The following is a 23,680-nucleotide window of genomic DNA, read 5'->3' as shown; positions in this document are numbered from 1 at the left end:
CATATCTATAATGTGCAACTTTGATTGCTCCCTATTAGATATCTTGATGTGCTCTTTCCATTTAATGCAATAATAGTCTTTTTTGGGTGGATATAAAAGCTTTAAACTCTAATGTTGTTGAAGGACAAATTGCACGGAAATATTATGAGAACATGCGTAGAGAGGCCGCTTCACTGAGGATTCAGACATGCTTCCGCATGTACCATGCAAGAAAAACTTACAGAGATCTATCCTCCGCATCCATCATTATTCAAGCTGGTGTACGTGGTATGGCTGCTCGTGAGGAACTTCGTTTCAGGCGGCAGACAAGAGCTGCAACTGTTATTCAAGTAAATGAACATTACCAGAAACTTGATTCTGCTTTTTTTTTTTTTCTGGATAATACATATCAGTGTCATTGTTTTATTTTCTATCTGTTTTCTGAAAGGCTATGTTGTATTCAGTTGGTTTTCTTGCTTCTTTATATGCATTCAACTGGCAGTCAATATAATTCTGAAATGCTGGAGCTAAGATGTATATCACAGTATGGCATGGTCGTCTTTTTTAGTTACACATACAAACTCAATATACCGCTACTAGTTCAAACTTTTCATTTAATACATTGTTATTCGTTAATAAAGTTTTCAATTTTTTCAATCTCTTTTACTTCTTATTACAGAGTCATTGCCGGCGTTACTTGATACAGTCAGCATATATGAAGCTAAAGAAGGCGGCAATTATCACTCAATGTGCTTGGAGAGGAAAATTGGCCAGGAGAGAGCTTCGAAAACTAAAAATAGTAAGAAGATATATCTTGTGATCTGTTAAGAGAAAATTGGACACTTTCTTTTTCAAGTGCTAGGGCTAATGTGGGTAATTATGATGATATGGTCATCATATGCTTCTAGAGAAAAATACATTTGGTTTCACATTCATACCAAGCATCGTAACATCTGTATTTACTGTGTGGAATATCCCAAATTTCTCACACAACATTGATTATCGAATAGTCTCTTTAAGTATTTCCACAAATTTCTATAATTCATTTCCTATATCGTAACTTTCAATGTCTTCTTTGGTTCATCTATTTTTCATACTATCTCAACGATTTTGACCTAGCCAAGCTTGAAGCCCTTAAGCCATGCAAATTGGAAAGGCAAAGGACTTTGGTTCATATGACTAGGATTCACATAAAGAACATGTGAGAAGAAATACAATATTTAGATGTGTATTTTTATGCTTGCATTTCTAGGAAAAAGATGTTCTAAGTGTTAGATCAGTTAGAACAACGGTTGTCATCATGGTGGCATGGGAAGTGCCAGTGAGAGGTGGAGTTACGGTGAAGAGAAACATTGTAGGTGGGACGTGATCGACATGGTGTCAATTTCTTCCCCACATTGATAGGGTTACCACAATTGATTCATATGATGAAATTCAGGTATTGTTTTCTTGTCTCCTGACTGGATATTTGTTTACAGGCTGCAAAGGAAACTGGTGCTTTACAAGCTGCCAAAAATAAGTTAGAGAAGCAAGTAGAGGAGCTTACTTGGCGACTACAGCTGGAGAAAAGAATGCGGGTAATCACTGGGCTCTGCTCATCTTTGTAATGATTCTCTGCTTTGTTTCTCTAAAATCTTGAAGTAGACTGAGTTACTGAAGTGTTATCACTGTTGCGTCATTAAAGCAGATAAGAATAGTTACTGTACCATTGTAAGGCTGTTTAGTGTTACGTGTTTATATTCAATGGCTCTGGAAAAGATTTGCCAACTAGAAATGTTCTAGTTCCTTAGACATGTGCAGGTAGTACAAGTTTAATCTGGTGATTGGCCTTGTCTTTGTTATTCATAAGCTTTGATTCCTCTCCTATAGGCTGATATGGAAGAAGCCAAAACTCAAGAAAATGCAAAGTTGCAGTTAGCCTTGCAGGATATGCAACTGAAGTTCAAGGAAACCAAGGATTTGTTGATAAGGGAGCAGGAAAATGCTAAAATGACATCTGAAAAAGCTGCTTTGATAAAAGAGGTCCCTGTCATTGATACAGCTCTGACAGATAAACTTACTGCTGAAAATGAGAAACTCAAGGTGAGCATGACTCACATATCTTTTCTTTCCATTATATTATGTTGATCTCTGTTCTTGTGAGATGTTACATGATTTTAAATTGCATTCAGATTTACATGTTGAAGTCAGTTTTTTTATTATCAATACCTACTGATCTACATATTCTAGCGACTTGTAAGAATTATAGAATAGATAATTTGCAATATCCAATAACCTGTCTAGCTGGAATCTCTTCTCTAATGTCATTTCTACCCCTGGCTCGAGGAGATAGATTCTGAATGAGGTGCAGAAGATGTAATCTAGAAGGCAATCAGGGAAAGGCAACATGTTCTAGGGTTTTGAGGGAACATTAGAATTGTATATAAGAACAGAATATTATATCTGGTGTAATTCAATTAGAGATACTCCTATATACACATATTTGTACAGATACGCTCATATTTAGGTATGTAGATGTTGTGGGCACCAAGGATTGACTTAATGCTTCTTGTCCCTGGGCTGGTGAGCAATTGGCAATCTATGTGTCAGCATCATGGAATGCATTCATGCCAACTAGCCATTATTGATTAAGTAGTTCATAATGTGGTGGCATGAGGTAATACAGGATCAGCACATCTTGCATTGGTAAACCCAACCTGATAACTTTAATAGAGAGCAGTACCTTGTTAGTCCCATTGTTGATGAGGAGTTACTTATACTGTTCTAGAGTATAGAAATGCCAGTATCAATATATGTTACTTGTCATGGCCATCGATATTTGTGTTGCATTTCCCCCATTGGGTTAATTATCAAGTATGTTAAACCAAGTTCTAAGTATAAGTGAGAAAACTTGCCTAGTTTTATTAACCTGGGGAATGTCTGTAGTGTTATAGCACATCGAACTAAGATAGGATTTGGATACCATATTCAATTGTGGAGCAGAAGTACCAGTTGCACAGTTGTGCTGCTTAAGGAACTGCTCTAAACTGCTCTCTGTGATACGCATAAGCATGTAGATGTATATATTGGAACTTGCAAATACACCCTACAGTATTAGCTTTTTTATGGTTAACACGTGTTATCCTAAAATGTAAAAATTTCCTAAAATCACCTGGGGTTAAGTTGAGCAGACCGAGAATGTCCTTTGATGGAAAGGAATCTCGAATAGAATATTATGTTAGCTTTAATTTGATAATTTCTTATTCCCAAAATTACAACAAAATTCACAGTTACATATTCACAGCACCAAATCTGACAGTGAATCCTTCTTCCCTAGAGGACCAATCCAGTCGGTGCAGCCCCATCAGTGATGGATGGCCTTAATATGTGGTTGTTGTGGCGGCATGATCCCTCTAGATAGCTTTCAACTAGACTATCGTGGCAATAAGCCCTTTGGGTGGAGCATCCCAACTAGTGGTCCATAGCCCCATTGGAGCAGCTAATTCTACGACCTCATGCCCTTTCCCACTTAATTCTTTTATGTATAAGAAAAGATAATGGAAATTGTTGTGGCCAATAAGCTTGAGTTGAGTTTTCTTAGGGTTTGTTTGGTTTGAGATTAAGCTTCGAACTTGATTAGTTGATCTTATTTCTTAGTCTTGATTTTTTAAAAGTAAATTTGATTAGGTATAAAAAAGATAAAAAGACGTTTGATTACTGAACTAGGTTAGAGATCCCTAAACCATTTCAGAAACCCTCTCTGAACTCAAACCAAAGGGGCCCTTAAATACTATGGAAACGAGTTGATGTTAACAGATAAAGAGAAGCATATGTGCATCCAAAGGAGCACTTTGTTCTTGTCAGCTTGAGCTCTTGGAGATCATACCAGAGACAGAACAGGGACAAGCAAAAGAATTTGATTCTTGCTCATGTTTGGTGGGAGTTCATAATGGTATGCTACTATATTGGGATTTGTCAAGAACTTGTAAAGGGAATAGATTATGCGACCACATAGATGCAAGTGAAAAGGCATTATCATTAAATTGACTGGATAGTATGTGCAGTGTATTTACTTATGATTTCCACTACTTTTCTAGTTTTCTCACTGTTCTTTTGGATCTTATAAATGTTCTAGAGGTTGTTTTCAAAAAACCTTAATTTTCCAAATTACTTGTCAAGTCATTTGTGATTCTTCGATTCTTCTTCAATTACTCTAGGAGGTATGGTGCCCTTTAAGACCAAAAAGAAGGCCTACCTGATGAATCCTTTCTAGCGACCTCAATGGCAAGTCCACGTTGATGTGCTAGGGCAGGTTGTGCTGGCGAATGGCTGCTGCTTAGCCAACATTTTTCTCCATTGAAAAGAAGTGGTTGGGAGCAAAGTACGGAGATGAGATAGCGAGGTAGAAATGGAGCTTTGGTTGGGTTTATAGGGAGTTGGGACTTGGCCACTCGGGCTTTTAGTTTATTAGTTAGGCCTTGGGTTGGATTGCTATAATTAACTTCTGACATGCAAGGGTATTTTAGTAACTTCCAATGTATGGTTATTCACTTCTAATCTGTCTAGGATTTAGGTCATACTAGAAAAATAACTGTAGGGTGTTTTGGAGTACGTTTGATAGAATCCAGGTGTCGTTTTGCAAATTCTGATAATGTAGGTTTTGACTACAATAAACCAATAATGTGGTGTCATCTGCAAATTTCCTGTATATATTTCATTCTATATAATTGTATCAACTTGGTTTGTTTTTGCCTGTGGTATGGAGATTATTTTGTTGCGTCCAAATGATTCTTTTTCACAATATCCATTTCTCTGACTTGCAGGCCTTGGTATCCTCTCTCGAGACAAAGATTCATGAAACTGAGAAGAAGTATGAAGAAACAAGCAGAACTAGCGAGGAAAGGCTGAAAAAAGCTGTGGAGGCAGAGTCTAAGTTAATAGAATTGAATAATTCAGTGCAAAGGTACTCATTTGATGTATTTCCTTAGGTCTTCCTTAATGACACATTCCTTTGGTAAAAAAGAATTGGTTGTTTACTTTTGGCGTACTACTTTCTAAGATAGTTATGTAAATTTCATGACAGGCTTCAAGACAAGCTGGCTAACATGGAATCTGAAAGTCAGGTTCTCCGGCAGCAGGCCTTGTTACATTCTCCTGTAAAACAAGCCCCTGAACATCCAGAAGTTCCTACAACTCCTTTAAAACATGTACATATATAGATATATGTTTAAATTTTCCAATTTTCTGTTCAGAAATCTTTCTTTTCTCATGTCTGTCTCCTTTTCAAGATTTTGCAGAATTTGGATAATGATTGGCCACATAGCATGGGTCGTAAGGTCTGAAATGGATATCAGATACCACTTGTTGCTCTATCTTCTTCATTGTCTGTATTGTAGTAACTTTCTCCTGATGCTCACCATCTTCTTGCAGGAACCTCAAAGTGCGCCTCCATCTTTTAAGGATTATGGCAGCTCTGATCCTAAGCTAAGAAGATCATTTATTGAAAGACAGCATATATATGTATGGTTCCTTGTGCAATCAATCATGTTTGTTAGACTCACAGTGTTTGACCCTGACATTATTTTCATACAGGAGAGTGTTGATACACTTATTGATTGTCTTACTCGAAGAATTGAACACAGCCAAGGAAAACCAGTGGCTGCATTTACTATATACAAGTGTCTTCTTCATTGGAAGTCCTTTGAAGCAGAAAAGACAAGTGTCTTTGACCGACTTATCCAGATGATTGGTTCAGTAATTGAGGTACTTATTGTTCATTGTTGAAATTTGATTGTCTTGTTAGGATCAACTCTTAGATCAAGAACTATTTAGTATGTAAAGGGAAAAATATAGCTTGTTTTCTATGGGCAATTACATGGTTGTCATTCTTATTATTATATAGCTCCTAGTTTGTTTATTAAATCCTCCAATTGTCCACATGAAAGCATTTGATCTAATCTTCCAAGATGCCAAATTTAAGTTAATTAAATAAAGGTGCATTGCAAGAGGGATGTTCAATTGACATTCTACCTAGTCTGGAGAAACTGCTAATTTTCAATTACAAAATCAACTATGTGACCTTGAAAGCTAACAAATAATTAATAGTAACCTGGTAGCCAATCATCAACTTCAAATCAGTTATCCACATAGTCCTGATTCGAAGAATTCAGCTGGCAATCGCTTATCTGATCACATTAATTGAGAGACCACAATCATGAGGATCAACTATGCTAATAATACCCCGAGTACTACCTCAATGACAAATATCACTGTTCTTGATAAATTGCTTGGCATGTAAATTCTATATTCTGCTCTCTTCAACTTGCTCATTGCTACTACGCTCTTTAAAATCTATAGCGTCCATCATCTGATTGCAGTTTTTATTGACAAAACATATGATGCAGAACCAGGAGAGCAATGAGGATCTTGCTTATTGGTTATCAAATGCATCTGCTTTATTATTTTTGCTACAAAAGAATCTAAAAGCTGCTGGTTCAACTGTGTCTACTCCACATCGGAAACCACCCCCTCCAACAACATTATTTGGGAGAATGGCACTGGTTTGTGATGACACCTAACTGCATGAAATTAGGCTACTAGGCTGTTATTTTGCTGAATGAACTTTAGCCCTTTTTTGACTTTCTTATTATGTAATATGTACTTCTTAGGGGTTTCGCTCTTCATCTGCAAACCTTTCTGTGGATGGAATGGTTGTCAACCGCCAAGTTGAGGCCAAATACCCTGCCTTGCTTTTCAAGCAGCAACTTACAGCATATGTGGAGAAGATATTTGGAATCATACGTGATAATGTGAAGAAGGACTTGACTTCCATACTTTCACTGTGTATCCAGGTAATATTATTATTTTCTGGTCTCGTTGTCCACCCCTTCCTTTTCTCTGTGCATCCCAATATATATTTAACATATAAATTTGCTCAAGGAGAGAGTGAGAAAGTGTAAAGAGTATGAAATTTGAGAAAAGGGGATGCTGGCTTTTGTGAGATCTTAAATTTGCAAGTTCAGTTGCCTTCACAAAAATAGAATGGTGACAGTAAAACCAAAAGCTGAGAGATATATAATTTGCCTAATTTGGTGTATCATGACATGAGGAGCTGTATTACTTGAAATATATATTTCATTCTTGACTTGTGGAATTGTCGTAATGGATAAGCTTCAATATTTGTTCATGCTTCAAGTTCTATACTTATATATATTTATATATACACACACATACACAATATATATACATTTTAGATTTAATTGTCCATAAAATTCATTTCACATTTTCCATTTTGATATGCCTACCAGTTGACAGTAGGAGGCACGAATTGACATGTAAAAGATATGTAGGTCTATGAAAAGGTTCACTACATTGCATGATGCATATTTTTCCTTTTCTAATCTATTAGCAATACTAACTTCAATTACTTCATACAGGTTTTATAGTCATCCTTTTATCAAGAGAGAATACTTTCTAACTGAACTCCATATAGCCAAGTCTAAATTAACAAATATAGACATCTTGGCAGATTCCTTGTAGCTTGTACAAATGCATGGGACTTCCATTAGCATGTTCTGCAGGATAACCTTGTGCATCTGTCAACTAGAAAGTATATGATAAATTTATCACAAATTGGGTTTGTAATAGGAAAGATATTCTAGTTGTTGCACTCCACTAGGGACGATGTGGTGGCTAGGATGCTGATTGACATAAAAGGTATAAAAAACTTATGGACTGTTGGGTAACTTGATCAACCAATAAGGCAGAACAGTAAGGCAAGTCGATCAAAATCATATGCACTATGCAGTGAAGTCTTTGACTCTAGGATGTATTGAAAGACCCATGGATCTTCTCTAGTATTTTAATATCTATAAAGTACATATTAGAGACCAAAGATATTATTACAAGTTATATGTTGAGTGTTGACCTTTCTAAACCTTTGTAGAGATCATATCTTGTAATGTTATATGTATTCTTAACATTGTGTAAGGAACGGCAGGGTAGTTTATGGATTTGTTCAATTCTGTTATGCAAGGATAAGAAAAGAAGAGTTTTTTTTCCCATTTGCTACCAAAAAAAATGAAAGACTATGTACCTTTCATGTGCCATGTAACAGTAATTACAAGTAGTCAACAATGATGCAATATGGATATTACCTATTGATTTGCCAGAGTTATCCTTGATGAGTTAGCAAAAGAAAGTTCCAATACTTTTCCAAATATTAAGTTGGACCAAAGACCAGACTAACAATGTTGTCAGGAAAACGCTGCACTATCTCAATATAAATCATATGCAAAATTGTACTATTCAGAGAGACATACTCCATACCTACTATACATTTTATATTGTACGCCAAGTGCCTTATTCTCTTTCTCTTCCGGGCTTATGGCCCCCCATTGATCTACATATTAATTGTTTTGAGTTGATACCTAATTTAGTTTGTCATTGATTTGCATTTAACTTTTTCAGTACCACCCTCTTCAGATTTTTCACCTGCATCTCTTGCACGACTTTTATGTCATCAGATCTTTGACTGTCTTACTAATAATTGATTGGAAATTTAAGGCACCAAGAACAGCAAAAGCAAGTATGGTGAGAGGGCTTTCAAGTATGGCGAGAGGACGTTCCTTTAGTAGAAATTCTAGTCAAGGGAGAAGTCATTGGCAGAGCATCATTAACAACCTCGACAACCTTCTGGACACATTGCAAGGAAACTATGTAAGCATTATTTCGTGAAAGTAGATTGAATGGCTTAGAATGGCTCGATGATGTGTAATATTTGATGCTTTTCAGGTGCCCAGAATTCTTATTCAGAAGATTTTTACTCAGATTTTTTCATTCATCAATGTTCAACTGTTCAATAGGTGAATATTGAAATTTTTGGTTTAACCTATTCTCTTTGTGATATTTCTAACTTATTTGCAATTCCTTGCTTTTTTTTGTCAGTCTCCTCTTGCGTCGTGAGTGTTGCTCTTTTAGTAATGGGGAGTATGTGAAATATGGTCTGACAGAATTAGAGTTGTGGTGTACACGAGTGAAACCAGAGGTAACAAATTCAATGTTTAATGTGACATATTGAACCATATGTTTGTGTTGGCGTCTGAGTATGTCTTACTTTCTGCTTGCTTCTATGTCAAACATTTGCAGTATGCTGGATCTTGTTGGGATGAACTTAAGCACATAAGGCAAGCTGTAGGTTTCTTGGTAAGTAATGCATGACTGATAACATTAGACATGTCAGTTTGTATAATGTTAAGTAGTTCTTGTTATCCTTAAGAATTAGACAGCATTATTTATAGGCTCATATTGCATTTGATGCTGATGCATATCCACAGATTTGTAGGGACTCAATTTGTAGATCTTCTTGTTTGTAGATTTATTTCTTCTATCAGTACTTTGCACGTCGTGCTTACAACATCCATACTAGCTTATCATGATCTTGGCTTAAATTTATCTCTTGTAATTTGCATTGAGGGCCCATGCAATTGCTATGGAAGAGATTGCTATTTAGTTCACAATTTAAAACTTCTCTTGTTTACAATCATATCAATGTTAATATGTGTATCCTTTTTGTGCCACTGTACAGGTGATATTTCAGAAGTACAGAGTTTCCTATGATGAGATAGTCAGTGACCTCTGCCCGGTAAAACCCCCTCCCCCTCTGTGTGACACATGCAGGCTTGAACTTAAACATTCCTAAGCTCACTTCCCTCATTGCATCTGCTCTAACTCTTCTTTATGTAGGTGTTGAATGTCCAACAGCTCTACAGAATTTGCACTCAGTATTGGGATGACAAATACAACAGCCAAAGTGTGTCTTCAACTGTAAGTGCAGAGAACTGAAATAAATGAATATCATTTAGTTTTGCACCTTTCTCTTTTAGTCAGGCCATATTATATAATAAACTACCAGGTCTTTAACTCTATGCATATCCTATTCTTACTGTCCATTTTCTGTTATTTTGACTTTTACTTGCATCCTCTCAGTATGCTTTAATTTAGGGAAAAAAGAGTGATCTCAAAACAATTGACAGGTTTCATGTTGTATTTGCTTAATTGCAACACTTTTCCTTTCCATTGGTCAGTGTTCTCAATCTTGTGTGCATGCCCTAGTATGACCGGTAACATTGCTTCGTTGTTCATCTGCAGGTCCTTGGAAACATGAGGGCGTCAATGACGGAGGATACAGACAGTGCCTTTTTGCTGGATGATGATTTAAGGTAGGAGATATTTTGTAAATTGTGGCACATCAAGTAAGGTGTAGACTTGCTCAGATCCCTTATTCTTTCATGCAGCATTCCCTTTGCAGCTGACGATTTATCAAGTTCTATAAAAGATATCGACTTTTCAGATGTCGATCTACCAAAGGAGCTTCTTGAGAACCCAGCCTTCCAGTTTTTACAGGGCTAGGGCTTACAAAAGCCAAGCATTGTGTTTGCATTCACCCACAATATTCTCCTCCAAGATGGATTTTTGGGCATTTTTAAAAAGATGAAAGTTCAGCCCATTTCACACCATTTTTTTTTCTTTCAGTTTGCTTCTGATTTTACAGCCAGTCGCCTTAGTGGGCTTGTATGTTAATTTATTCTCTTTAGGGGTGTGAGTTTCCGAAGTTTTGGTTGATTGGGTTGGGATGAATTTTACTTTACCCTCCCATAGTGCGTCTAAAGTGTGTTTCTTTTTAGTCAAGCAGCATTCTTTGTCGGCAAGTAGCATCGTTCAGTGTCTCAAGACATCGCCCTCCTTTTCATTGTACAAAACATCGCATTATTGTAAAGCGACAAATTCAGAGAGCATATTTATACTAGATCTGTTTCTTCGCATTATTGTAAGTGTGTTTGTTGAAAGATATTTCTGATCTATTTTATATAACATTAGCCAGAGTAGGCAATGTCCCGTATGTCTCACAGAAACATCCAGTGATCTAAATTTTTGTTGAATTCTTCTGTCACCAGCATCTTTGACTCTTGACCATCACAGAGACAGGTCTTTTGCTGCCAACTACATCAGAGTTTGTACATGCTACTATTTCATGAGCTGGAGTACTTACTTCTTGCCATCTGGTTTAACAGCTTAATTATTCACACAGTCCTCAGTAGTCAGTGCTTGCTTTGTCAGTTGCATAGATAGCCCTTGATCAGTTGGTTGTCTATCCTCTTTGAAGACGCATAAGATATGATTAAGACAAGTTATGTGTATAAGAAAGAAATGACAATTTACTGATTTCCAGTGATGTCTCATAAAGTGAGACAAGAAGTGGTGGTGCAAGTAGTCATTGGTGAAATGAAGTGGCCCCCTTAAATTTAATAATATAATTTGCTAGAAGTTAGAACACAAAAATCAATATGCTGGCTACTTGTGAGAGGAACAGTTTGAGTCTTCAGGAGGAGGCTCGGATTCGGAGAATTAGTTGAAGGCAGCCCCTCTTTCTCTTCCTGTATATTCTTCCCGTGTTGTCTCCTTCACTTTATATTATTGGGTTCGGCCCACTTTATATATACGGAATGCTTATACTCGATAATCCGGAGCTTAAAACAAGTGTGCAAATTCAATCATAATTTTAAACTAATTTACAACCATTTAAACAGTACCCAAACTCTTAGCCCTCCCCAGTTTCTTTTTTTATTTTTATTTTTCGTGTGTGTTGTTGTAAAGAAATAGAAAACAAAGAAAAGAGAAGAAAACGCAAGCTTTTAGGCCCAATATTTGTGGGATTATCTATTTAGCTCCATTCGGTGCAAAATGCTTTTTTTAAAGTATGCAGCGCACCGCATCAGCAGCTCTGCGTTGACATTTTGGGTGAACATTAAACATCACAAATCACAAGAATGACAGTAAGAAAGTAGTACATTAGAAATGCCAACGTTCTGTATGTTTAATGAAGGTCATCACGCAGGTCATAAGCATCTTTAGTGCGTTCGAATTGCAACAACCAATCCAGAATTCTAGAACATCCAGGTCATTATCACCATCAATCAAGAACCTTCTTAGTTATCACAACCATGTGCATAAACATTACTGAATAAATTGCTAGTAAATCTTAGCAGCACGAAAATATTCCAGTATCAATCCACTTTAGAGCTCCATCATGTCCCATTCCAGTGACTGCAACGGGCTCAAACTATCAAGACAACATTTAACAGAGCAAGATCACATCTACAAGGTTAATGTCAGAACAGATGAATGTTATCACCATCTAATTCATGGGGAAAGAATAGGATTATCTAATTACCAGGGAAATCCACGTCATGGATGATCCTCATCAGATCTGGACCTCATGAACCTTCGACGCCTCCTTGGTACTGGTATGTCATCATCTAGGTTCTCACCATCACCATCATCATCCTGCAGACCCAATAGGTTCTCACCCCAAAGATTGCGGTGTCCTGTGCGTCTATGTGTCCTCCAAGCACGAGATGAGCTCCTTGCCTCATCGAGTGACCTAATAGGACTGCTGACCATATGGAACAGAAAGAATGTCGCCCATGATGGTCTGTCACCTTCGCCAGATCCAGTGTTCTCATGGTCATGTGATAACTCGTCTCTGTTGTCAATAACATAGTCCCCAATCACAATTGCACCAGGCATAGCTGACCTGATTGCACTGAGGATGTCACCATACTCCCTTTGGTGCTCAAGGCGGTGCCAAGAACGTTGCCGCGATTGGTCTGCATCAGCAGGTCTCGTTGTAGGGTGTACTCTTCTAGCATGTCTTCGAAGTTCCCTGTAATTTCCGAAAAACATGCATGATTCCCGAGAGCACGCCCTTGACTTCTGGTCCAGATACTGCCTTGCTTCTTTAACAATTATCCAACTGATTACAGTTCCTCGGCAGAGAGGGCACTTTAAGGTGTTTGACTCTGATGCATGCCCACCAGATTCTTCAATCCCAACTCTTTCTTGTACCTGAGCTTCCATAGACCTCTCAGGTTCTTGGTTATTGTTACTTTCTTCCAGTGCTCCAGAAAAGCTTACAGAAGTCTGGCCAGTGTTATCTTCATAGATGTAGTCTTCATGGGTAGCAACAAAGCTTCTTCGCAATGTTGGGCTCCCTGAAAGAGGTTCAGAAATGACACTATTATGAGCCCTTGGACCTAAACTTCCATTACCAGAATTCTCATGGAAGGAAGAGCTTGCTTGAGAACTGTCCCTATTGTCTGCTTTCACTTTTTTGAATCGATCTAGACAATTAGAATGCCTATAACTTGTATCGCATATGTAAGTTCTGCAACCTTTCTCATGGGAACTGCATATTAGAAGGACAGCGTTATGGGGATGGTCCATGCAAATTGGGCATGAAGCCTCGTCCCATTCCTTGTGCAAAGCAGCAATATCTGCAACTGTAGAACTGCTGCCTTGCATATCTGTCATCTTGAAGGTGACTGTAGTGAACCCAATACAATTGTTAGAAAAACTATAGTTACCCACATGCCGAAACATAATCAAAATCATTAGAACTTCTAATCCAACCAAAGCTAAAGTTTGCCAAACAATTAGGTATGTCAACAGAACTTGAAAGAATCCTGTTTCATCAATTATAAATATAAGAGTGCGGCCACCTATAGAACAAGGAGCTAAACAGGAGGAGAAAAGAATAGAGTATAATGGGTCCTTTAGCTACACTGAATGAAATTTGTCATGCTAGATAACTTTCAATAGCTCATTGCAAGTTTGGGCAGTCTAGCTCAAGTTAAAATAGTTTTAAATTTGAGGTCTACAAGATCTACCCTCCAATACTCTTCAACATTACTAATTTATAACTTCTATAATTTACTAATTTTGAGTACACATATTAGAAAATTCACTACTTCCCTAATTCCAGCGTAATCTTCAACCACCAAACTTGGAGGAACTTGTGTAACAAAAACCAGCTTTAAGTGAGTACTCCCCAGCTTGGCATAGAGGATTTATCAGCTTGAAAACTGATTCACATATTCAAGATCCCTTACCAGCTTTAAACAGTCCAATCTCAGCCAATGGATGGGTTATCATGGACACAACCCTACATAAGCACCACACTACCTGCTACCTCATGCCAAACAACACCTATTCTGGCACAACATATCCTCTCAATATCCTTTTGCAGAAGAATGACAAGTTCGAAGATCTCTAGGTGATTGCTTGAACTAAATTGGTGTTTCACAAGAAAAAAATTACTGAAAAGATTAGATCATGTGAGCAAAATTTATGATATGCAAGCTTAACATCGGAAAAATTGGTGACTTCTTAAGACAGAAAGGTAAGTGTCCTTCAACAAGAGTTGCTTTATTCCTTGACCAAAACAAATTATTGGAGGGAGTGGAGCAGAAAACTCAAACCCAAGAGCTTCACTTGCTGACTCTATTTCTCTACTGATGCATCAAAATCTAAATATCTAATCCATTTTTGTCTCAGCACTGGATCCTCCTTGATCCCCTAAGACCTCCCCACATAAGACATTTTACTCAGGTAGGAGAAAAAAACGAAACTAGGGTATCAGCTTTATCCCCCAAAACTGGTAACCTTGATTTTATTCTAGAGAATGTTTAAAACAGAAGCCATTTATTCTTCTCTACAAATGTTACGAAGGATCTTTAAAAACTGATCAAATAACTCTGGAACTTAGTCTAGGCCAGCAGACTGCTATTAAAAAAGTAAAAAATAAAGAAGAGAATAAATACACTTAATTTGAGTGAAGCATAATTCTACAAAAAACAAAAGTTTCAATGCTTCTCTTTTTCTAAAAGATTGTCGATTTTTTGAAAAATCTTCTTCATGTTTTTAACATGTCAATTGTAATTCAATCCATATAGATTTTTCTCCTTCATCCTGGCAGCACCATTTCTTAATTCAGTGAACTACTTGCTCTTCATGTGAAATAACTAAATGGCACAAATAGAACTGTTTAGTCAACATACTTGTGATTAGAGGCACCCAATTAATCTACAAACAAGCATTTCAATGAAAACATATAGTGCGATATGAAAGAAAGAAACAAAAAGGCAAAACAACAGTTTCTTAAAAGGTCCATTGATTTGACAATACTCACCAGGGACGGTCTGAAGTTTGGCACTGCAACTTCTGTATTACCAATATAATTAAGTATCCGATCCAACAAATAGAACTGATCCAATTTCTTCTGACAACTAATATCTATACACGGGCAGAATCCTCAAAGAATGACAAAACCTTCCAAAGCATGCAACAAACAATCCAATGCCCTAGAAATCTTCAAGAAAGTATAAGCTTGGACTCAACCACTAAAATTTAAGTAATGCTCCACAATTCACCAACAAGTCCTAAGCCCTGCACTTAAATTGTGGAACAAGGAGAATGGTCATCCATGGGAACTCCCAAGATGTCTTCAGATAGGAAGACACCATTTCAATACATTTTAAGCATAAAACAAGGTTCATTGAAACCAAGATGAAGTTTTCATTTCTTTCTTTCTTCAAAACATTCGAGTAAGTTAGTTTAAACAATAATCGAACGTTTGGACTGTTATTCCCAACCTATGATGCCAATCTGACGAGCCCCTTTTCCATATTTTAGATGTAATAATGCTCAAACATTAATACTATAAAGAATTCTTACAAAAAAGGAACAATGAAATCGGAATCCAATGAAAAGACAATTAATTAATCCTTGATAAAAATAAAAAGAATTCTGCCCAAAAGCTTATCTTTAGATCCAAAGGGCAAAGGCTAACCAAAACCCTTCATTTCCCCCAGCACCAAGCTATCTGAAACCCATCAGCCCCGTCGCTCCAATTTATTCTAAACCTAACCCTAACTTGAGCCCTGATTGGATGCCGATCGGCAAACATCAATAATCCCCAATTCAGGCCAGAATCCATCGAGCAACCCACGAAACGGACGAGATCGGACACCGCGAAACCGATCGATAAGGAAAGCTCAAATCGAAAACCCAACAAAAGATCGGATTCCACCGTAAAGATGAGCACAGATAAAGACTTTCTTTAATAAAACCGATAAAGTTCACGAATATAAAGTTGTAGATATTACAGTTATTCTGCAGATTGATGTGCCCAACTCTGCAATCTAATTTGAAAGAATTCCAAATTCTCTCTCTTTTTTTCCCCTTCCCTAATTCTTCTCTTCTCCTCCGGGAGGATGCGGTGGAAGTTTTGCTCTTATTCTCATTAAATAGTTGGAGGAAGAGAGTACGGTAAAGCATCAACCTATCTTAAATAAAAAAATATGAAAAAGAAAAACTAAATTACACTCTACTCCCATCTTCCCATGTAGTTTGATTACTCCCACATAGACCTGATCATCGGGCAGGCCGGGCCGGATTTGGGCCGGGCTTTTCGAGTTAATCGGGTTAAAGTATTTGTTCACGTCCGACTCACCAATCATTCGGGCCGAGCTAGAATAGTCTAGTCCGTTACCGCCCATCGGCTCGTGAGAGATCGGGCTACCGGTCGGGCCGGACCGGCTCGACCCACCAATCACTCGGCCCAACCCATATTTTAGCTATTTTTGAATTTTTTTAACTATTAGCTTATTTTTTAAAAAAATATTTATATTCCTCCATTTAAAAAAATTAAAATAAATTAAAAAATTTTAAAGGTGTGCTTAAAATAATGCAAAACGGTATAATACCAAAATATTTTTACTATAGCAGTGGTAAATTACTATAGCAGAATAGGTAAAGTACTATAGCAGACGGGCGGGCCTAGTTGCGGGCCAAATGGGCGGGCTTTCGGGTTGGGTCGAGCGGGCAAAGGGCTGGCCCGTGCCACCCATGGGTAGTTCAGGCTCGGGCTAGGCTGGGCCTAAACCAGGTCCGGGTCGGATCGGGCCGAGTGAGGGCGGCTGGGCCGTTTGATCATGTCTACTCCCACATACATTAAAACTACAAATTATCTCCTAATCCATTTTAAAAAACTTCTAACCTATATGAATATTAAGTTAATAGATACTGTAGAATTACTTTTCTCTCGTTATAGTTAGAAATAAAATTATTAGGTTTTGAGACATTAATTGAGATGCTAAAGCTCCAAACTACCTTTGCATAATGTTAATTGAACATGTATCCCCTCTCTTTTTTCCTTTAGGAAATAAAAATTTTATTATAGGAAAACTCTCAATACTAGATACAACTATATCATGAAGACTTGTTCAGATTTGTTAGCTGGTTAGTAGTGTGATTGGCTTCTCTAAACACGAGTAATTTTACAATTTTGATAACTATGAGATAGGTTAATAATATCTTATGTGAGACTTTTCACCTATCTAAGAAGAGATAATGCTGTCATTCAGAATGTTGATCAATAGTAGTGAATTAGATTCAATCCAAAGATTTGCAAAATTTTCATTCTTAATATAAAGGAGAGTCTTGCGACCCCTAATTGTCTCAGCATAAATGATAGTTAGGAAATACCGACAGCAAACACCCACAATTGTAGAGGTTTAGTTAGTTAGACCATGAATACCGCCCACCCCCCCCTAATACAACCATATCCTAAAATCTACCAGATTTGTTGACTAATCAGCAGTGTGATTAGCTTTTTTAAACATATAAATAAATTTACAATTATGATAATTATAAGTTAGGTTAATAATATCTTGATACTTTCCACGGCCCAAGGAGGGACAATGTTGTAGCCATGTGTGTTGACCTTGAACCATCTCGGAGGTGGTGGTTCCCAACGGTAGAATAGAGAAGGAGCACTAGGATTCGTGCTTCCAACATAATTGTTCTCAAAGTATTTGAAGGTTAAGTTTAATGAGCGAGTCCAGACCTTTTCAAATTCTTCATGCTAATAAATACCAATTAAGGCTCATAGTAGCCCTATTATCTATCCAGTAATCCCTAAAAGAATAAGGCAATGAAAGCCTATTTTTCATAAAATCCAACAAGGTAGAAGCCACCCAATAATGAAAGAATAGGTGGGGGATAGACTTAAGCTTCAAAATTGTATGCCAAGCTGCCAACATCCTGAGCCAGGCCAATATTGACCAAATACGGCTTAGTCATAGTTTGTCCCAATTGAGCTTCCAAAGAAACATCTTAACTTTTGGGGAACGTCCAAGTCCCAAATTTTCTTCTAGTCGTCCCACTATGAGTGATAGTTCAACGATTTTTTCAGAAAATCATACATAGTTTTGGAGGTGGCCAAGCTAGTGGGATGAAGCCTTTCAGATAGAGTTGTCCCCTAATGTAACCCCTCTTATCTCCATAGACCTCTTGTCTTATACTTAAAAAATATTGAAGAATAACCATTTTCTCCTCTTATCTCTTTTTATTTATTTTTCTCTCATCCTAATATATTGCATTGCCCTTTTAAATTCATAACTTTCCTAACTTCAAAGGATGTCAATGTTGAAATCACACTTAAAATAAGAGAATGATATTGGTTAGCGGTGAAGGGCCATGTAAGGAAGTGTAGAAAGATCTTATAAGAAAGTGAATATGTGAAATAAAAATAAAGATGTGAGATGGAGATATAGAGGGCTTAGCAAAGACGAGGATTTCCATTTTTACGCAATATTGAGGAAATAAGGGCAAATTTACTTTAAAAAGAAGTATTTTCTCACTTTTATGAGGGTGATTTAGTATATATATATATATATGCACAAGTTTGTTGTTGTTCAAATCTTCCTCCTAAATACGAACGAGAGGGCATTTTCAGACTAAAAATGAAGTAAGTCCCAAAAGAGTTTTAAAAAGACGCATTCAAAGAGAATGTGTTGGAGCGATTTTGACAAGTTCCCACATAGGGGATAAGGGAAACGGTAAATCAAACCCTTCTTAGCGAGTTGAACTCCCATGTGGACTTGACGAAGGACAGGCAACCACATAAAACACTTCACTTTAAACGGCAAGAAAGTTTTCTGCATACTAATTTCTTAATTAGAGTCGAATATATCAGCACGAGAGAATTAAGGGAACCCACCGAGAAGCTCTCAAGATCGTGAACCTCCAAGAGATTGACTCGTGCAACTCTTTAAGCAAACTTAGGTTACTACAAAGGGCTTTGATCTAATACTAATAGACCTTGAGCCGATTCTCCCATCCAACCTTCTAGGTCATCTCAAGTCGGTAGCACCTTTGAGAAGGGCCTTGAGCAGGAGAGAGGAGCAAAAGGCAACAGTTACTATACTTTGAACAATTTATACAAGGGTAATACAAATCATTTGATTTAAACTTAATTTTAATCATGACTAGTTAGCTTTAACAAATAGAATGACATTTTTAAAGGAGTATATTAATTTCAGTGATAATTATTTTTAAAAGAATATAATGATAATTATGATATTTTAAAAGTTTTTATTCGCAATTATGTAAAAGTTCCTTATTATTTACAACTTTTATCTAATATTATAATTAAGATAATCTAGTTCTTAGCAGCCCTAATAAGCCCTACTCCTGTGCATACGTGGCTGTTTATTAGACTCCAATTTACAACACGGACTGCCGGACTCCATAAGACACCAAGAAACTTTCGTCGAAGTAGGCGAAGCGTAGACCGAGCTATGTTGAGGAGCAAATTTGCGGGCTCTTCTCTCCTGAAGCGAAACCTTTCTCCCGGCTGCTTCTCCTCCCGTTCGGCGGTGGCGGAGGTGGCCGGAACCGGCGGCGAGAAGAAGGGCTCCTTGGCTCGCCGGGCGGTGCCCATCTTGTTGGTTGGTCTCACCGGAGGAGTCGCTCTCAGCGCACTCAATGATCTCCTCGTCTTCCATGGATGCAGCAGGTGTCAATTCTTAGTTTTGTCAACTGGGTCTTGCTCAAAATGGAGTATTGCGCTTCTTGGATCGAAAAGATTCGATCTTGGAGTCTGGGGCTACAAATAATAGTTTGCTGTCTCAGATGACTTTTTGACTTAATGCAAGATAGTTGTTTTGACTTGGCTCTCATTATTCGTATAGAATGAGTTCATTGAACAGTAGTGACAGTTATTAGAGTTCGATTGATGACTTCGGGTATTCTGGCTTGTTTCAAAAGTAAAATAAAAGTAATTAGGATGGGTTGGGAGATTAGGGAGTTGAGATATGGGAGGCATTTTACAGGATTCTTATCCTGTAGATTGTTTAATGGGGAAAGACTGTCATCCATACTGTATCATTGAACCTCATTTGGAATTGACAAATAATGCATCCTTCTAGTAGTAGAGTACATATGGTGCTCTAGTTCAGCCTTTTGCTTGGTTCTCCATTAAACAAAATTCCAACTTAACTGCGCAGATATTGAACCCAAAATTAGATTTATCAGCGCATCAAAAACCTAAAACAAAGCCAAGAAGGCTTTAAATCATATTTTCATATAATACATCATTGAGAACTCTTGCATATCAAATAGAATCCAACTAGAAGAACATATCTGTGACCAGTAGTGTATTACAGAAAAATGATTTAAGCAGCAGTCTTGGTTCTTATTGTATTTACTTCATTTGAATCATGTTGATATTGGTATCTCCATAATTCTGCTGTTGACAATAATGACATGCATCTGTTCGTACTAAATAATTTTAGATCAAAGTTGCTATTTTTTAGCTCCCATTTTCCAGTAGTTTTAGCCTGTACTCTTTTTGGTTTACCATGATTTTCAGTTTTGTTGAATATAGCATTTCATTGGGAATATTTTGTTGTCTTTGAGAAGGAAATTAACTATACTGTTAACACACGAACTGGTTTCAGCCAGGCTATAGAGAAGGCCAGTCAGAATCAGAAAATTGTAGAAGCTATTGGCGAGCCAATTGTAAGAGGTCCCTGGTATAATGCTTCTCTTGCTGTGGATTATATGAGGAACTCTGTTTCATGCACATTTCCAGTGTCTGGTCCACAAGGAACTGGAATTTTCAAATTGAAGGCTGTTAGATCAGGAGGTCTGTTCATCTGTTGAATACAGTTATACTAGGCTCATGTGATAATTTCGTCCTATCTATGTCATATTCTACAGTTCTTCATTTTGCTTAACTTAGTAGTCAAATTTGAAATTCCTTTTAGTCTCTTGTGCTATCTGCATGTAAGCTGTATCTTAGTTCAAGTTCTTTTTCTTTTTCTTTTTTTTTGGTGCAAAATCTGAGTTCAAGGTAAAAAGAGATTTTTAGTTTAAAATTGGATACTTAGTTACAGATATGTAGATGCTATATTCTTTTAGTGTAATAGTATCTTCGAATTTTTCTAGAGTGAAATGTACTACAGAAGAGTAGCTCAAGATGCATCCAGTTCTCCACTGATAGTAGAATGGTAAAAATGAAAATTTCATTTGACATCAATTCTAGTTTTCATTTATTTTGCAAAAACTAACCTGAGTATTTGCAAAATAGACATTAAACTTTTCCCTACTTTTCTGTGGTGACTGTTAATAATCTAGTTTCCTGAGCACTTAAAAGTGTCACTACAACTTTTTGGTTGCCTTCCTTATGTCCAGAAATATCTCTAGTAGTTTATGGACCACTGATCTTCTAGCAAGAGGTATAGAATGGAGAGAGTGAAAATGAGTAAATTACAAAACCATATTAATTTCTAGGAGGGGGAGAAAAATAGATAACTGCTAAAATGTAAGTGATTCAAGGAAAGAACATCAACGAGTGAAGAAAGAGAGACTAAAAAATGTAATTTACATTTCACAGGGTAGTTCATATAGAGTGAAGGCTTAATTTAGAGTCAAAACGTGGATGGCTTTTCCCAATGATGCAACCAGTTCTTCAATTAAAATGACCTGGTTTCTCTTATTTACCATGATTTTGTGGCATCCATTACTGATAGTTCAAGTTTCTTATGGCAGTTAGATGGAGATATCACATGGCAATCCAAAATGGACCTGGTTGCTTATGTTCTCTCTTGCTTTCCTATAGCTTTATGACTTAACACTGCAGTCCTGCTGCCATTATCTTGTGTGCTTCTTTGTGGCTCGTTGGATCAATTTCATTTGTTTCTCAAACAGATATTAGCGAGTAACTTTCATCATGTAGTAGGATTGACCAGCATTTGCAAACCAAAATGATCACATAAAATTTGTAATGTATAGATTCTTTGTGGTCCATTGACATGTTACTGAAGTTGCTTCTCTATTTGATCCTGACTTTTTCTGTACATCTCTGCAGCAGATGACATTTGGTCTACATTCCTGCAGCACCGAGACTGGGACATATTATTAATGGATGCCATCCTTGATGTACCTTCAGATGATGGGAATCGCCAAATGCTTAGAATAACTCTTCCTGATAACACCACGCCTCTACCTGTTGTGGACTGCAAGGAGTGCAAGTCCCCACCTTGTACCTTGGCGAAGTAAACTGGCTTCAGGTTCTTGTAATCATTCTAATGAGGGTTGAACTTCCAAGTTCCAACTCTCTTGTCAAGCATATCATGCCAGTAATAAACATTCCAAAGTAAAGGAACAAATAATTCCAATAGCTTCATACAGCAAAGTATAGAGGGAGATTCTTGATTGAAGAGGAAGTAGACTTATTAAGACAACAGAATGGATGACTGAAATTTGTCAATTCAAATTTCTGATTTTTTAAGTTTTAGGCTAATAAACTTCTAGGTGGCTGCATTTGTCTGATACTCTGATTCTATCAGTGTGCCTTGTAATGTTGCTTCTGTCTCATTAAGAAACACATATACATGCTCTTTTATCTGTTGAACTTCAATTGGCCTTGTGAAATTGTGCTCAACTAGTACCAGCTTTTTATTGCTTGGTGCCAGGGTTGCAACCTAAACAGCTTTCCATGTTCCATTGAAAGATACCTAATTTTGATTAGGTAGCTAGGAGATACAACCCAATAACTGCGAACTTTGTCTTCTGATGTATTCTAATGATATCCTAGTTGATTTTGTTGATGTTGGCATATTGGTTGGTTCAGCAGCAGTTACTTAAGAGATAAATATACTAGTAATGGCATATGTTATACATATTTCTCTTTCTCTCTCATGCCTATCTACTTCAAATATGTGCGCTGTGCATGGTATTGCCTTAGTTAAATTTATAGTTGATTAATCATGTTGCTCTTGGAATAATTGGTCAGTTCATAACTGTCACGCTATCTAAAGTTAGGAGCTGCTAATTTAACCCTACATCTCGATCTGTTGTATGGAATACTCAATATAAGATATTGAGGGGCCAACTTCTGGTTTCAGATATGCAAATGCAAAAAAGATTGAGATGTGATCCAAGAAATTAAGAGGCGGCAACTCTTCAGGTGTTGCAGAGCCTGGATAAGATTTGCATGTTTATTAGCTGAGCTTCTTATCCATGTTGCACAAGATATTCTTGCATCTTAGATGATCATTAGCTATCAACAGCCCCCACCTCACATGTACCATGTTGTTCTGCCTACTATAAGAGTCAAAGCCAGCTTATCAATAATATGTAATCCAACTGTACTGATGTTATGTTCTGGATATTCAGATAGATGTGTAGTGTGACAGCAATATTTGTTGGCATACATCTTGGTGTCATGCATTTTGAGTCATGAATTCAGTCTTCTCCATACTGCCATGCAAATTGTTCGTCGTATATTCTGCATTTTCAGAGTTAATTCTATTTATTGTCCTGTTCTTCAGTATATCAAATGAAGGTTGGAAGTAATTAAAGACTTTATTGTTGATTACATGTACCATTCTGTAATGAGATTGTGAGTTCTTCATTACCTGCTTATTACCATTATTGTGACTTTGAACCATAAGATGCAGTGCTATTCTGAAACATTTCCCTGAGGTCAGTATAAGAGCTGCACTCCAGTGTATAAGCTAATAGATCATGTGTC

The 23,680-nt window shown here is 37.1% G+C and overlaps 3 protein-coding genes across 7 annotated transcripts in view; 2 read left to right on the top strand and 1 right to left on the bottom strand.

The window, feature by feature from the left end:
• LOC140764442 (myosin-6-like) overlaps positions 1-10,760 on the top strand; it is a 29,504-nt gene extending 18,744 nt beyond the window's left edge. Inside the window, exons 21-39 of one of the 2 annotated variants that reach the window (XM_073103014.1) lie at positions 124-329; positions 659-778; positions 1,458-1,556; positions 1,849-2,061; positions 4,782-4,921; positions 5,042-5,165; positions 5,256-5,294; positions 5,389-5,478; positions 5,551-5,721; positions 6,363-6,518; positions 6,627-6,809; positions 8,524-8,676; positions 8,752-8,822; positions 8,905-9,004; positions 9,106-9,162; positions 9,545-9,601; positions 9,703-9,783; positions 10,108-10,178; positions 10,254-10,760. In XM_073103014.1, coding sequence (XP_072959115.1) covers positions 124-329; positions 659-778; positions 1,458-1,556; positions 1,849-2,061; positions 4,782-4,921; positions 5,042-5,165; positions 5,256-5,294; positions 5,389-5,478; positions 5,551-5,721; positions 6,363-6,518; positions 6,627-6,809; positions 8,524-8,676; positions 8,752-8,822; positions 8,905-9,004; positions 9,106-9,162; positions 9,545-9,601; positions 9,703-9,783; positions 10,108-10,178; positions 10,254-10,368 — 2,246 coding nt within the window. In that variant the 3' untranslated portion in view covers positions 10,369-10,760. Of the gene's footprint in view, positions 1-123; positions 330-658; positions 779-1,457; positions 1,557-1,848; positions 2,062-4,781; positions 4,922-5,041; positions 5,166-5,246; positions 5,295-5,388; positions 5,479-5,550; positions 5,722-6,362; positions 6,519-6,626; positions 6,810-8,523; positions 8,677-8,751; positions 8,823-8,904; positions 9,005-9,105; positions 9,163-9,544; positions 9,602-9,702; positions 9,784-10,107; positions 10,179-10,253 lie in introns of both variants that reach the window. The other variant, XM_073103013.1, reaches the window with a different exon arrangement.
• Positions 10,761-11,787: 1,027 nt separating this feature from the next.
• Positions 11,788-16,119, bottom strand: LOC140764569 (uncharacterized). 3 transcript variants are annotated; one of them, XM_073103194.1, is made up of 4 exons: positions 15,963-16,119; positions 14,987-15,243; positions 12,191-13,340; positions 11,788-12,079 (listed from the first exon to the last, which is right to left on the bottom strand). In XM_073103194.1, the coding sequence occupies exon 3, from the start codon at positions 13,327-13,329 to the stop codon at positions 12,205-12,207; it is 1,125 nt and encodes a 374-aa protein (XP_072959295.1). In that variant the 5' UTR covers positions 13,330-13,340; positions 14,987-15,243; positions 15,963-16,119; the 3' UTR covers positions 11,788-12,079; positions 12,191-12,204. The 3 variants fall into 3 exon arrangements, with proteins under 3 accessions (XP_072959295.1, XP_072959296.1, XP_072959297.1); XM_073103195.1 differs by having other exon boundaries at positions 14,987-15,248; positions 15,963-16,112; XM_073103196.1 differs by having other exon boundaries at positions 11,788-12,063; positions 14,987-16,092.
• Positions 16,120-19,370: 3,251 nt separating this feature from the next.
• LOC140764222 (uncharacterized) lies at positions 19,371-22,727 on the top strand. 2 transcript variants are annotated; one of them, XM_073102671.1, is made up of 3 exons: positions 19,371-19,657; positions 20,601-20,788; positions 22,016-22,727. In XM_073102671.1, the coding sequence occupies exons 1-3, from the start codon at positions 19,440-19,442 to the stop codon at positions 22,201-22,203; spliced, it is 594 nt and encodes a 197-aa protein (XP_072958772.1). In that variant the 5' UTR covers positions 19,371-19,439; the 3' UTR covers positions 22,204-22,727. The 2 variants fall into 2 exon arrangements, with proteins under 2 accessions (XP_072958772.1, XP_072958771.1); XM_073102670.1 differs by having other exon boundaries at positions 22,013-22,727.
• The last annotated feature ends 953 nt before the right edge of the window (positions 22,728-23,680 follow it).

Source organism: Typha angustifolia, chromosome 8 (genome assembly GCF_048772165.1).
Source record: "Typha angustifolia cultivar Huaian chromosome 8, ASM4877216v1, whole genome shotgun sequence".
Taxonomy (NCBI): Eukaryota; Viridiplantae; Streptophyta; class Magnoliopsida; order Poales; family Typhaceae; genus Typha; species Typha angustifolia.
The sequence above is the reverse complement of the archived record's forward strand: the minus strand, read 5'-3'. Positions and strand labels throughout refer to the sequence as shown.

Bases quoted from the DNA above. Each gene is read 5' to 3' on its own strand.
- LOC140764222 (XM_073102670.1), top strand. From the start codon at position 19,440: ATGTTGAGGAGCAAATTTGCGGGCTCTTCTCTCCTGAAGCGAAACCTT. The intron at 19,658-20,600 runs GTGTCAATTCTT...AACTGGTTTCAG, and splicing joins GTCTTCCATGGATGCAGCAG to CCAGGCTATAGAGAAGGCCA. The intron at 20,789-22,012 runs GTCTGTTCATCT...ACATCTCTGCAG, and splicing joins GAAGGCTGTTAGATCAGGAG to CAGATGACATTTGGTCTACA.
- LOC140764569 (XM_073103194.1), bottom strand. From the start codon at position 13,329: ATGACAGATATGCAAGGCAGCAGTTCTACAGTTGCAGATATTGCTGCT.